The sequence below is a fragment of the Podarcis gaigeae genome (genome assembly GCF_964106915.1).
Source record: "Podarcis gaigeae genome assembly, chromosome: 7".
Classification (NCBI taxonomy): Eukaryota; Metazoa; Chordata; class Lepidosauria; order Squamata; family Lacertidae; genus Podarcis; species Podarcis gaigeae.
The window spans coordinates 1,560,185-1,574,755 of NC_139683.1; the positions used below are offsets into that span (position 1 = coordinate 1,560,185).

Below are 14,571 nucleotides of genomic sequence, written 5' to 3' on the forward strand. Positions count from 1 at the left end.
GGAAAAGACAGCAAACTTGCAAGGAGAGGAGACAGGAAGACTGATTCAATGAGGAGAGAAATTAGAAGAAAAGGAGGAGCAAAAAACTGCTCCAGCTAAGGAAAAGACACTAAGGCAAACAAGGGGGAAGGGAGTGTTGAAAGGAAGCAGCTGATCAGTGGGATCGAAGGGAGATAAGGGATTCTAGCGATAAAGGAGGCTGCTTGGGAGGGCAGAGGATCCTCAGGATTTTTACATTGGGTCACCCCAAATTCACCATCAGATCACATAACATGTCCATAGCTACTGCCTGCACCAAAAAAATCACACATCCACTGTTTTGTGGGGCCACAATGGAGCAAAAACGTGGTTACAAAGCATGGATCCACATGGATGTTCAGGATTTTTGCATTGGGTCACCCCAAATTCACAATCAAATCACATGTCTGTGGCCACAGCATGAACCACAAAAATCATACATCCACTGCTTTGTTCAGAATATTTTTTCTTGTTTTCCTCCTCTAAAAACTAGGTGCATCTTATGGTCAAGTTCGTCTTATGGAGCGAAAAATACAGTATTTTGTTTGTGGTTAATTGCAAAGGTTCGGGGCTGTTTGGGGTCCTAACATTTATTTGGAGCTCAAGGTGGCATGATGCCTACTTCTCCATCCTCACAACAACCCTGTGAGGTTGAGAGGCAGAGACTGGCCCAAGGCCGAACCCAGTAAGCTTCATGGCTGAGTGGGGATTTGAACTCGGATCTCCCAGGTCCAATTCCAACACTGACTGCAATACCGCTTTGGTGCTTGTCCCTCAAGCTGGTGGCCTTGAGATGGGGAGGCTGGCCTTTGTTTGGCTTTGTGCATGGACTGGTCAACCGTTTTGAACATCCCTATTGCTGCGCTCCCTGGAAGGACAGATCCTGAAGCTGAGGCTCCAAGACTTTGGCCACCTCATGAGAAGAGAAGAAGAGAAGACTCCCTGGAAAGACCATGATGTTGGGAAAGATGGAGGGCACAAGGAGAAGGGGACAACAGAGGACGAGATGGTGGGACAGTGTTCTCGAAGCTACCAGCATGAGTTTGACCAAACTGCGGGAGGCAGTGGAAGACAGGAGGGCCTGGCGTGCTCTGGTCCAGGGGGTCACGAAGAGGCGGACACCACTAAACGACTTAACAACAACAAAACTGTATTTTGGCTGCCCCCCCCAAAAAACCCCCTCAGCTCTCCTTGAATGACCCACAGAGGCAGGTGGAGGGGGCAGCCCCCTACCCTCAGAATGGGCCACCAGTTGTAAGTAGATGCTTTGCAAGGTGATCAAATCAGTAGCCGCCACAAGAAAATTGACTCAGTTGGGAGTGTCACCTGAGCAGGTGAGCAGGTGAGGCCAATTAAAGGATGCAGTGAGAGATCAGAGCTGCGAGCCCAATGCTCTAAAGGAGACCCAGGTTCAAATCTATGACTAAACAACAACATTGCTTTGCTCCTTCACTTCTTCATAAGATATTTTTGCAGGCTTTTCTTTTTTTACTCCAGCAGGTGGTAGGATTTTAAAGTGGACATACACCTGCCTAGGCTCCAGGGGTGGCCAACCTGTGGCCCTCTTGATGGAAACCATAAATATCATCCCCGACCCTAGTCCTTGCCTTTGTTGGCTGGGGCTGATGGGAGTTGAAAATGTATTTTTCTACAACAAAGCAGTGCTTTTACCCGTATAAATGTGATTAGCATCAGGGTCGCAGAAGCAACTTTTAGAGCCGTTTGCCGGGCACAGGCAAAGGCTCTAAGGCAAAGGCTTGGGGAGGCTGGAAACCGAAAGCACTTTTGAACTTGCTTTTGGAATGAAGCAGCTGAAGCAGCAGTGACGCAGCTTGATTTAAAGCAGCAGTGATGGGTAGCTGCGCAAGGCTGGCTGATGCTTTTGGGATTCCTAGGCTCAATAAGGAAACCTATGCCAAGCTGCATGGTATGGCTCTTGCTGAAGGTGGGGATGTGCGTACACATCTGATGGAGATGCAGAATCTGAGACATGAGCTGCAACAGAGAGGACTCACCTTTCCAGAGGCTGTGTATTCCTTCATGATACTACATTCTTTGGGTCCAAGTTGGGAGTCTGTTGCCACTCAGATTGCTGTACAGCCAACTGCTCAGCTGACAGTGGACTATGTTACTGCCGTGATTCTGAATGAAGCAGACCGCCGGGGTGCTAGCTGCATGGGTAAGGGGGAGTATTCACAGACGTCATCCCGGAGTGCAGTGGAACCACCAGATGGCGCCAAAGCTTTGAAGGCAGTGAAATGCTACTCATGTGGACGTCTAGGCCATATGAAGAGGGAATCCCAGGGCCAAGACAGAGCAGCGCAGCGAAAGCTCATCGCGTGGAAAAGGCCAGAGCAAAGGCAAAGGTCCAGTGTCCAGGACAACGCAGCACAAGGCAATGGTCTCACGCTTCACTCCAAAGGTTGCAAAGGTCCAGAAGACATCTAGATCTTTCTTCGTTGTTGGCAAGCTACAGAACCATACCAGGTTGTTCATGCTGATTTGGTTGGTCCACTATCGCCCTCTTTGGGTGGAAATAGGTACTTCATGGTTCTCATTGATGCATTTTCCAGGTATATTTATGTGTACAATCTCAAGCAGAAATCAGAGGCTTTTCCAAGCTTCAAGGAATTCTGTGCTTGGTTGGAAAATGTGCATGGTAAGAAGATAAAAACTCTTTTCACTGATCGTGGGGGGGAATTCACTTCTCAGCAGTTTGAAGCTTTTCTGACTGAGAAAGGAATTCAACACGATTTGTCTAGTCCTCGCTCGCCATGGCAGAATGGACTTTGCGAGAGGGCAAGTCAAACATTGCTTCAAGGGTTGAAAACCTTGCTGCGTGATGCCAATCTTCCAGAGAGTTATTGGGCCGAATCTCTCTTGTGTTTTGTTTACAGTTATAATCACAGGTTATCTTCAGTGATTGGTTGTACCCCCTATGAGAAGATGTTTGGCAGGAAACCATACATCAAACACATGAGAATTTTTGGTTCTGACATGTGGGTTCACTCACCACAAAGCTCCAAGTTAGACAAGCGTGGATTGCATGGTATCTTTCTAGGTTATCAGAAAGGTTCTTACAGAATAATGATGACTGACTCTAAAACAATTAAGCTTACAAGAAGTGTTGAGTACAATGCAAAGTGGGGGGAGAATGTGGGAATTTTCCAATGTTATCCTGATGACAGTGATGAGACTGAGGATAGGCAACAGCAAAAGCAGCCGCAACAACCCACACCCACTGATGAAGGTTCTGATTCTGAGTCTGAAACTGAATCGGATGATTCAGAGGATTTCAAGAGTGCGAAAGCCTCTATGCGACCCTCTGAAAGCTCTGATCAAGAATTGGAAGAACCATTGTTAACAATAGGTCATTTTTCTCCTAAGAAGGAAGAGGAAAGTGTTGAGGACTTAAGGCTAATTCGCAGGTCACAAAGAGCCACAAAAGGCAGACCTCCAAAGAGATTTGCTGATGAATTTGCTAAGACAGCAGTAGCAGCTGTTAAAAGCTCCAAGAAGGTATTTGAACCTTCAACTTTCCAAGAAATCCAGGATTTGGATTGAAAGGAAGCTGAGCCATGGTTAAATGCCATGAAGGCTGAGCTTGATTCCTTAGAAAGGAACAAAACTTGGGAGCTAGTTCCAGTAGTTCCAGGAATGAAACTGCTTGGAAGCAATTGGGTCTTCAAAGCAAAGACTGATCAAAATGGCAAGGTAGTCAGACACAAAGCCAGATTGGTAGCCAGAGGTTTTGCACAGGTACCAGGTGAAGACTATCACGAGACCTACTCACCCACAGTGAGGTATGAGAGCATTAGGCTTATGCTCAAGCTAGCTGCAGAAGAAAATCTACACGTTAGTCACCACGATGTGAATACAGCGTTTTTGTACGGATCTCTAGGTGAATCTCTTTATATGCTTCCACCTGATGGCGTACAGGTAAAACAGGGATTTGTTTGTGCTCTGAAGAAATCCCTTTATGGTCTCAAACAAAGTGCACGGTGTTGGCACACAAAACTCACTGAAGTATTGTTTTCTCTAGGTTTTCAGCAAGGGAAAGCTGATCCATGTGTATTTGTCAAAGAGGAGGGGCAAAAGAAGCTGCATTGCTTGTTTTATGTTGATGATATCTTATTCTTTTGGGATGATGTCACAATGTACAATAACGCCCTAGCTCAACTGAAAGAGCACTTTGAAATGAAAGATCTTGGTGAGGTAAACAACTACCTATCTCTGGAAATAGAGAGAGATCAAAATGGTAACATTCTAGTACACCAGTCACGGAAAATTGCTGATGTGTTAAGCAAACTAAACCTGATGGATGCTAACCCTGTAGACACACCGATGACAACAGGTTATCAGGTAGATGACACTGAAGAAGCATTTTCTGACACTACACTGTACAGAAGTGTGCTAGGCAAGCTAAACTTCATTGCCAGATGTTCAAGAACTGACATTGCTGTTAGCTGTAATTTGCTAAGCAGACAAGTCAACAATCCTAGTGTTAAGGATTGGAAAGCTCTGAAACGCATAGTGCGCTATTTGAAAGGCACTATGCATTACAGACTGAGATTTAACAATCAGAAGTCTGGTGGTCTTGAGATATTTGCAGATGCAAGTTTTGGAAGTGACACTACAGACAGGAAAAGTACGTCTGGAGTTTGCTACATGTACAATCAGGGTCTATTTGATTGGTCATGCAAGAAGCAAACAACAATTAGCTTAAGTACTTGTGAAGCTGAACTGAATGCACTGTCTTATTCACTTAAGGATTGTGAATGGTTGTTACAATTGTGCAAAGACATGAAAATTCCTGTCAAATGTCCAATCCAGGTTTACCAGGACAACAAAGCATGTTTGGCTTTGCTGAATTCTGAAGGTTGTAAGCAAAGCACGAAGCACTTGCAATTAAAATTGCAACATGCTAGGGAACGTATTCAGAAGGGACTCATAACGGTGTCCTATATGCCAGGTAATGAAATTCCTGCTGATGTATTGTCCAAGATTGTGTCAAGGGATCAACACTGTACCTATGTACAGAAGTTGGGTTTGTACTGATATTGTACGAACACGCTGCCCAGTGATGTTCACAGAAAGGGGGGAGGATGTTGGTTTCTGCTTCCTTCACTGTGCAGCGAAATGCTAGTCACAAGGCATTGTTTATATTCCACAGTCAGCGTACTGTTGGGTTTTCCCACGGGAATGGGAGACTGGATGTGACGTACACTGGTTTCCTGTTTTCTCGGAGTTCTTTGTTTCCGAGGAGAGAGGAGTTGCTTCTCTGCTCTCGCAGAGGCAAGATGCCTGCTTGTAAACTCTCAGCATTGAAGTGTAAATAAACTAAAGTTAAGCATGTGGCATGTACTGCTCATCCTTCTGCTGTGTACGGGACTCTGCAAAAACAACACAAAGCAGTGCTTATACCCGTATAAATGTGATTAGCATCAGGGTCGCAGAAGCAACCCCCATCTTATTCCTAAATAAGAATATAAGAGCCCTGCTGGATCGGACCCATGGCCCATCTAGTACCCATTATGGGATGCCAGCCAGCAGGATTCGAACACAGGAGCGCGCTCCCTTCCTGTGGTTTCTAGCAATGAATTCAGAAGCATGGCTGCCTCCAGGGATGCAGGCCCAGCAAACCCACGATAGCCCTCTCATTCGTGAATTTCTCCAGTCCTCCATTAAAGCCAGGCATCCCCAAACTCGGCCCTCCAGATGTTTTGGGACTACAACGCCCATCATCCCTGACCACTGGTCCTGTTAGCTAGGGATGATGGGAGTTGTAGTCCCAAAACATCTGGGGGGCCAGGTTTCCAGATGCCTGGTTAAAGGCATCCAAGTTGGTGGGCATCACTGCATCCTGTGGCAGGCAGTTCCACAGTTTGACTCCGCACCATGTAAAGAAGGGCTTTCTTTGTGTGTGTCCCAAATTTCCCGCTTGGGCTACTGCAATGCGCTCTATGTGGGGCTACCTTTGAAGGTGACCTGGAAACTGCAATAAATCCAGAATGCGAGAGCTAGACTGGTGACTGGGAGCGGCCGCCGGGACCACATAACACCGGTCTTGAAAGACCTACATTGGCTCCCAGTACGTTTCCAAGCACAATTCAAAGTGTTGGTGCTTCAAAGCCCTAAACGGCCTTGGACCAGTATACCTGAAGGAGCGTCTCCACCCCCATCGTTCAGCCCGGACACTGAGGTCCAGCGCTGAGGACCTTCTGGCAGTTCCCTCACTGTGAGAAGCCAAGTCACAGGGAACCAGGCAGAGGGCCTTCTCGGTGGTGGCGCCCGCCCTGTGGAATGCCTTCCCACCAGACGTGAAAGAGAAAAACAACTACCAGACTTTTAGAAGACATCTGAAGGCAGCCCTGTTAAGGGAAGCTTTTAATGTTTGATGCATTACTGTATTTTAATATTTTGTTGGAAGCTGCCCAGAGTGGCTGGGGAAACCCAGCCAGATGGGCGGGGTATAAATAATAAATATTATTATTATTATTATTATTATTATTATTATTATTATTATTCCAACATTCAGCATCATGGGATGTCCTCAAGTTCTAGCGCTAGAGAAATTTTGGTGTTCAAACTGCAGCCGCTCCAAAGTATTTCTTCTGATTTTCTTTTATCGGGAATATCAAGGGGCTGCTTGTTTCTTTACTCCAACGCAGGGTTTGTCAAAATGCATATGCAAGGCCTACTTTGAGACAGCTGGCGAGGGAAGGAAGGCAGAGCCAGCCACAGAAGAGAGAGAAAATCACCTGGCAATTAGTATGGATTGTCCCTTGGTCTGCTATCTAATCCACCTGTGTCTTAGTTAATCACATTGCATGTCTCCCCTTCCCACCCCACATGCCTCGCAAAGCATTTTAAAAATTGGTTCCCGGAAACCGCTTCCCCCATTTCTCATTAACCATGAACCCTGGAATTTGGGGTCCCCTCCGAACCTGTGTCAATGTTCTGCAGCTGTTTTGTAGGGTCTGATAGCATGAGCGCAGCATTTTGTAGGGCCTCCTGGTACTCGGACTGAAGTCCTAGGGATCCCCCAAACCCAACCGGTTATGTACTGAAGTTCTCACCCTGGGCCAGCAGGGGGATACTGGAAATAGTTATGCAAATAAGGGATCAAAAGTGACGTTCAGTGATTGGATAGTTACAGAAAATGGTTACAGTTGCGTTGTAGTGGAGCTCTATATAAGCAGGCTGGCTGAGCCCTTCAGTTCAGTTCTGTTCTGGAATAAACAAGAGCTGTTTGAAGAATCGCCGTGTCGTCTGATATGTTCACCCACAACTTAACACAACCCAATTCACTCCAAACCTGTGCCAAAGTCTTATAGTTCTTTTTTTGGTGTGAACACCATGTTTTGTAGGTTCCTACCCCCCAAACCACCAGATACTCAAACCAGGGGTATTCTCATTAACAAACCCCAGAATTTGGGATCCCCTCCAAGCCTGTGCCAATGTTTCTTAGCCAACGAATTGATTTTAGAATGTATTTCATTTAATTGATGGTGATTTTATGTAAACGGTGTTACTTTTACTGTTGTTAGCTGCTCTGAGCCCGGCTTCGGCTGGGGAGGGTGGGATATAAATAAAATTTTGTTATTACAATTTTGTAACCCTCAAATGGCAGCTTTCTCCCCAATCCTCATAATAGAATCAGAATTGTAGAGTTGGCAGGAATCCCGGGTCATTTAGTCCAACCCCCATACATATATAATCAAAGGGGTTCACAAGATCAACATACAATTGAATAGGCTTTTCTAAGCCTCCTGCCCCCAAACCAGCTCTGGATATCAGGAGCTCTTGTCTGTCTCGGGTCAGGAGGCATTGAGCTGGTCTTGAAACCTCCAGCATCACCGAGGGGTTAATGCAGCCCCACAGGTTTTGGGGCAGACACCCACAAAATCGAGGCAGAGGACGGAAGCAGGGGGGCATGTTCACTTTATTGTCCTGGCCAGCGTCCAGGAGAAGCAGGAGGGAGAGGGGTCCCGGGGGGGGAGGGATGGAGGCAGGAAGAAAGTCCAGCAGCTCCTCTTTGGTCCAAGTTCTTGAACCCAAAGGAGAAAGTGAGGCAACACGTCTCTTCCCGGCTAGCTGACGGTTTGCACGGGGGCCGCCGATGTGGTGCTGTTGTTCGGACATTGTTGGGCAACGGATCCCCACTGTCCCGGACCAAAAGGCCCTAGTGGTCACAGAATCAAAGAACTGCAGATTCGGAAGGGACCTCAGAGGTCATTTAGTCCAACCCGCTGCAAGGCAGAAATCTGAAGCACCTGCTTTTCATGCAGAACGCCCCAAAGTCCCCTCCAGGTAGACCTGAAAGAGAGTCGTGCCTGAAACCTTGGAGAGCTGCTGGTGCTACCAGTCAGTGCAGACAATACTGAGCTATGTGGATCGAGGCTCCCCTGACTCACAAGAAGGCAGTGTTCCTAGCGGTCAGAGCCGTAAGCCCACTGCACCTGCAGGGAACCCTGTGTGCCACCCCTTTGCCGCAGCTCCTTCCAAGCTCGAATACATAGAAATCAGGGAGTGGCACCCCCAGAGTTGTGGGGCTGATTGTGAGTGCAGCAGCAGCAGCGGGAGGAGGTAAGGGGAACCCGCCGGATCAGGCCAGTGGCCCGTCTAGTCCAGCATCCTGTTCTCGCAGCAGCTGGAAAAATGCCTGCGGGAAACCTGCAAACAGGATTCGAACACAAGACCAACAGCTAGTAGCCATCAATAGCCTTTTTCCTCCTACATGAATTTGTCCAATCCTCTTTTGACACCATCAGAGCTGCCTACTGGGGCAGGGAGTTCCACAGTTTAATGATGTGCTGCGTAAAGTTAGCTCATAAGTAGCTCGAGACAGACGGATGCCAACACCAGCTCGTGAAAACGGGAAGAAGTCCTTGTCAGGTGACCCCAAGAGTTGGTTCCCACTGCGATGGATCGGGACCCTTGCTCCCTGCCAAAAGCATGCAGTGAAATCTCCCTTTCGGGTCGCCATCAGCCAGAGTGATTAAATGGAGACTGGACTGAACTAAGTCATTCTGAAGGTTTGCAAACAGGGGTTGGGGTTTTTTTGGGGGGGTGCCAAGATGGGGGGATGTATGCATTCAGACACGCACGTCGAGATCCACGCTTGCTGGGTCAGGGAGTGGTGGGCTGAGTTAGCGGCCCGGCTCAGAGCCGGGTCCACCTTGCTCTACTAAGAGATGGTCAGAGAGGGCTGCCCCCCTCATTTCACGATGGCTGCTCCCCCAAACTTTGGAGAGAAAGAGGGGGAGACTGGACACCTTCTCTGGGTTGCAACAGAGCAGCCACGCAGCACAGAACCTCCGGAGCGGGACCATCAAGGGATGAGGAGCAGGGAGGGCTACACTGCAGGGTCGTTGTGGATATGACAAGCGTCCAAAGCAGGGAAGAGCTCAAAGGACAATGGCATTGCAAAGCAGGGGCATGGCTGGCTGAACTACAATCCTAAAGCAGCCTTCCTCCACCTGGCACCCTCCAGCTCTTTTTGGGAGGTGGCCCCCATCAGCCCATCAGCTCCCTAAAAGAGCTGGAGGGCGCCAGGTGGAGGAAGGCTGTCCGAAAGTCAATGCAGGGCTTGTCTATGTCATCGCAACCCCTTCTAACTTTTGTAGAAACTGGTGCTCAGGTAAGGGGGACAGAGGGACAGTTTTTGGTTCTCCAGCCCGGCCTGCTTGGGAGAAGGCTCCTCTGCTGAAGAGGGGGCCCGCACCCCCCGTCATTGCACTGGCTCCGAGTCCTCCTCTTCCCGACGGGGTCGAGAGCAGCTCAAACCTCTCGCTGGGCAGAGGAGTCGATGCGCCGGGAGGCTGGGCCAAGTTCCACTTTGCAGACGCGCTGGGCAAACTTGAGAGAGCAGATGGACTCGCCCACGTTCTTCTCCAGCGGAGAAATCTGCGGGGCAGATAAGAAGGGGGAACGTGAGAACATAGGAAAAGCCTCTGGTCCAGGTTCCTGTGTTACGATACGGTACGATATCTTTATTGTCACTGTCCCATACGGAACAACGAAATTGAAAAAAATCTACATCAGACATTCAAACCCAGCAAGCCTGCTATCCCAGCTGTCCCAACCTGGTTAGCCCCCTAAAAACTCTGAGATCCCATTTTTAAATACAATATACTACCTATAAAAGAGACTCCTTATACTGTGTTTAAAACCAAAATCGCATTTGGATAGAAACTGTTTCTTAGGTGACTAGTCCTGGTCTTTATAACCCTGTAGCTTCTTCCAGAAGGCAGAAGCTGAAAGAGATCATTTCTGGGGTGCGCACTATCCTGCGCTATCTCTGCAGCTTTCTTATGGCACCTGGAAGGATAGATTTGATCCAAGATGGAAAGAGAGCACCCAATTATTCTCTCCGCAGTCTGTACAACCCTGGACAGCATTGTTTTTTCCCTGACCATGCAGCTCCCAAACCTCACACACAGACCAGAAGTTAATACACTCTCAACAGTACAATGGTAAAATGCCATCAATAGGTCCTTTGAGAGATTATTTTTCTGGAGGATTCTCAGATATATTGTTTATTAACATTCTTGCTAGCTTTCACTAGCAAGTTCTAAAACTTAGCAGAGTTTTACATTTCCTTTTTTGCGGAGAGAGTAATTGGGTGCACTCTTCCCACCTTGGATCAAATCTGTGCTTCCAGGTGCCATAAGAAAGCTGCAGAGATAGCGCAGGACAGTGCGCACCCCGGAAATGATCTCTTTCAGCCTCTGCCTTCCGGAAGAAGGTACAGGGTTATAAAGACCAGGACTAACTGCCTGAGAAACAGTTTCTACCCAAGTGCAATTTTGTTTTTAAATGCAGTGTACGGTAGTCTCTATGGGAGTATATTGTATTCAATTATGGGGTATCAGAGTTTTTAGGGGGCTAACCAGGTTGGGATAGCTGAGATAGCAGGCTTGTGGGTTTTTGAATGTCTGATGTGGATTTTTTAAAATTTTGTTGTTCTCTATGGGAGAATGACAATGACAATAAAGAGTATCGTATAGCATCGTATCGTACCGTATCCTCTCCTGCCTCCCTGAACATTCCCACAAAGGCTGGCACTCCTTCTTGACCACTATGAGAGTAGGGTGCTGGCCTAGATCCTTCTATAAAAGTATTCAAAAAGGTTTACTCACACATCATTCTGTTCACAATTGGATCCCCATAGGCAGACTTACCTTAGAAAAGTAACGTACACCTGGAAACTATCTCATAAGGAGACAGTCGCTTTGTCCTCTCTTGGCCAAAAGAGCATCTTTGGCTAAGCAGATGTTGCTTCTTCGATGCATGTAGTCAAAGAGAGAGAGATGGCTGCCCTGCCCTGTGCTTTTGTCGTTACCTGCACAGGTGAGGCCACGCCCACCTCTAGTCCCATGCAGAGGAAGTCTGTCCCAGCCCAGAAGGAAGCAGGAAGTTTACCTGCTGGCTGGACAAACATTCCTCCCCATGTGTAAACATGTTCACTCTAGGAATGTCATACTTGACTGCTCTTGTGTTCCACACCCCACATGCCTGGCATGGGTCTTTGCCTGGACCCCCCCACCCCTGCCCTGCCCTGCCCTCCTCTCTCACCTGCACCATCATGATGGTCTTGCTGCCTTTGCCCAGAGAGTCCTGCAGCAGATAGGTGAGCTTGGAGTTGCGGAAGGGGACGTGCGCCTGCTTGGTGCGCAGGGCCTGGATCACCTCCCCCAAAGCCAGCAGGGACTTGTTGATGCTCTGAGCCTCCTTCAGACGGTCTCCTTGCGCACCGGACTTCCACACCCGCTCCGAGCCGGCCAGGTCAACCAGATTCAGTTTCCCTGCAGCAGAGGAGAATGCGTTTCCTCTTTAACACATTCTGTGATATATAAGTCTTATTCAACATCTTTATCAACGACTTGGATGATGGACTCAAGGGCATCCTGATCAAATTTGCAGATGACACCAAACTGGGAGGGGTGGCTAACACCCCAGAGGACAGGATCACACTTCAAAACGACCTTGACAGATTAGAGAATTGGGCCAAAACAAACAAGATGAATTTTAACAGGGAGAAATGTAAAGTATTGCACTTGGGCAAAAAAAATGAGAGGCACAAATACAAGATGGGTGACACCTGGCTTGAGAGCAGTACATGTGAAAAGGATCTAGGAGTCTTGGTTGACCACAAACTTGACATGAGCCAACAGTGTGACACGGCAGCTAAAAAAGCCAATGCAATTCTGGGCTGCATCAATAGGAGTATAGCATCTAGATCAAGGGAAGTAATAGTGCCACTGTATTCTGCTCTGGTCAGACCTCACCTGGAGTACTGTGTCCAGTTCTGGGCACCACAGTTCAAGAAGGACACTGACAAACTGGAACGTGTCCAGAGGAGGGCAACCAAAATGGTCAAAGGCCTGGAAATGATGCCCTATGAGGAACGGCTAAGGGAGCTGGGCATGTTTAGCCTGGAGAAGAGGAGGTTAAGGGGTGATATGATAGCCATGTTCAAATATATAAAAGGATGTCACATAGAGGAGGGAGAAAGGTTGTTTTCTGCTGCTCCAGAGAAGCGGACAAGGAGCAATGGTTCCAAACTACAAGAAAAAAGATTCCACCTAAACATTAGGAAGAACTTCCTGACAGTAAGAGCTGTTCGACAGTGGAATTTGCTGCTAAGGAGTGTGGTGGAGTCTCCTTCTTTGGAGGTCTTTAAGCAGAGGCTTGACAACCATATGTCAGGAGTGCTCTGATGGTGTTTCCTGCTTGGCAGGGGGTTGGACTCGATGGCCCTTGTGGTCTCTTCCAACTCTATGATTCTATGATTCTAAGTTCACAGGGTTAAATAAGACGTGAAAAGAGGGACAAATAGAAAAAGGGGGAAGAAGGAAAAAACGAAATAACGGCCTCCGTCTTTCCCCACATCCTTGCATCTCCTACCTTGGACCATAGCTGTCAACTTACAGATTTGAAAATAAGGGGCCAGCAGCCTCAAAAATAAGGGATCAGCAGCCAAAATAAGGGATTTTCCGAACACAGGTACGTTCAATTTCTGAGCCCCTCCGAGCCAAAGGCAGAAAGCCCAGCCAGCAGCCAAACGAAGCCTCAAGCGGTGGTTCCCACAGCGCAGCAACCCGGCAAAGGGGATGCAGCAAGGGAAACCACCGTCACCTCTCCGCTGGGAAGCGCTGAGCAAAGGCGAGTCCCCAGGCAAGGCGGCCGATTTGATCAGCACAAGGCATGCAAGCTTCACCCCCCAGTCGTTCTTAAGACTCCTTATTGGGTGAGCAACGCAGCCAAGCAACATAGTTGGAGCCTCCCTCCTCCCTGGCCGGCAGGAAGGGAGGGAGAGGAGCTGCTTCCTTTGAAACCCGGGAAATTTAAGGGACATTATCAATAAGGGACAGCAGCGGGACACGGCGCTGGGATAAGGGACTTTCCCGCCAAATAAGGGACGATTGACAGCTATGCCTTGGACAGGTGCCCCGCCCCATCCCAATTTGCTCAGCAGCTGCTGACAGGGCAGGTGGATAGATACCTGTGACTTGCCTTGCCCAGCGATGGAAAGAGGACAAGATGCCGACAAAGGCAGACTGGCAGATGGAACTACAAGGCTATGCAGAAATGGCTAGAATGACTGGGAAAATCAGAAATCAGGAGGACCAAAACTTCAGCAGAGAATGGGACGAATGCAGATTGTATTTGAAAGAACACTCCAAACGCTTAGAATCTTTGGCAGGCCTTGAATAACTCTTGCAACGTTATAAAGACTTTGGATACTTTGGAGGGCTATTAATTCAGATGGACAATAATATGCTGTTGATTAAAAGACCCACGGAGGGCAGGAGGGGAGACACCTTGATCATGAAGGAGGGAAGTCTTAAGCTTCGGAGGAATCTTGTTTTATTTTAAAAAATTGTGTTAAGCATGTGATTTATTTTGGAAAACCAATAAAAATCATTTCCAAAAAAAAGATACCTGTGACTTGGGTGCCGCTGGCCAGCTCAGTGCCGGTGATGTTGACGGTGAGGAGGGCGTGTGAGCGGGAGCTGCGCTCGTTCATGTTGGTGGCGTACGTGGCCCGATTCCGCTTGCCCAGCGAGAGCATCTGGAGAAGAGGCAAAAGGATGGAGGGCCAATTCAAGTGGGGAATTGATGTGGGAATATTCAGGGTGGCAGGAGAAGATATATTGTTTATTAATACCCTTCCTAACTTGTGCTAGCAAGTTCCTTTACTTAGCAGAGTTACCGTAGGTTTCGCTCCATAACACACATTTTTTTCCTCCTAGAAAGTAAGGGGAAATGGCTGTGCGTGTTACGGAGCAAATGCTTCCCTCCTCCGTAGTTTCCAGCTGGAGAAGAGCCGCTGAATGGGGAGGAGAGAGGGACAGAGTGCCTGCTTCTTTAAAGGAGCAAAGCGGGAGGGGAGGGGAGCAGCTTACACGAGTGTAAGCGGCTCCTGTCCGTTTGGCTCCTTTAAAGCAAGCAGGCTCTCTGTATCTCTCTCCTCCCGCTTTGCTGGAAATAGCAGGAAAGATTTTCAGCTCACTAAGGGGGGGGGGGGAGAGAGAGAGAAGCATA

General features: G+C 48.1%; 2 protein-coding genes across 2 annotated transcripts in view; both read right to left on the reverse strand.

The window, feature by feature from the left end:
- Positions 1-14,571, reverse strand: part of LOC310849215 (flap endonuclease 1-like) — a 200,919-nt gene that overhangs the window by 122,692 nt on the left and 63,656 nt on the right. The window lies entirely within an intron of this gene.
- KIFC2 (kinesin family member C2) overlaps positions 7,946-14,571 on the reverse strand; it is a 44,345-nt gene continuing 37,719 nt past the window's right edge. Inside the window, exons 17-19 of the mRNA XM_083749077.1 lie at positions 13,969-14,098; positions 11,599-11,828; positions 7,946-9,927 (exon numbers count right to left, since the gene is read on the reverse strand). Coding sequence (XP_083605203.1) covers positions 9,802-9,927; positions 11,599-11,828; positions 13,969-14,098 — 486 coding nt within the window. The 3' untranslated portion in view covers positions 7,946-9,801. The remainder of the gene's footprint in view (positions 9,928-11,598; positions 11,829-13,968; positions 14,099-14,571) is intronic.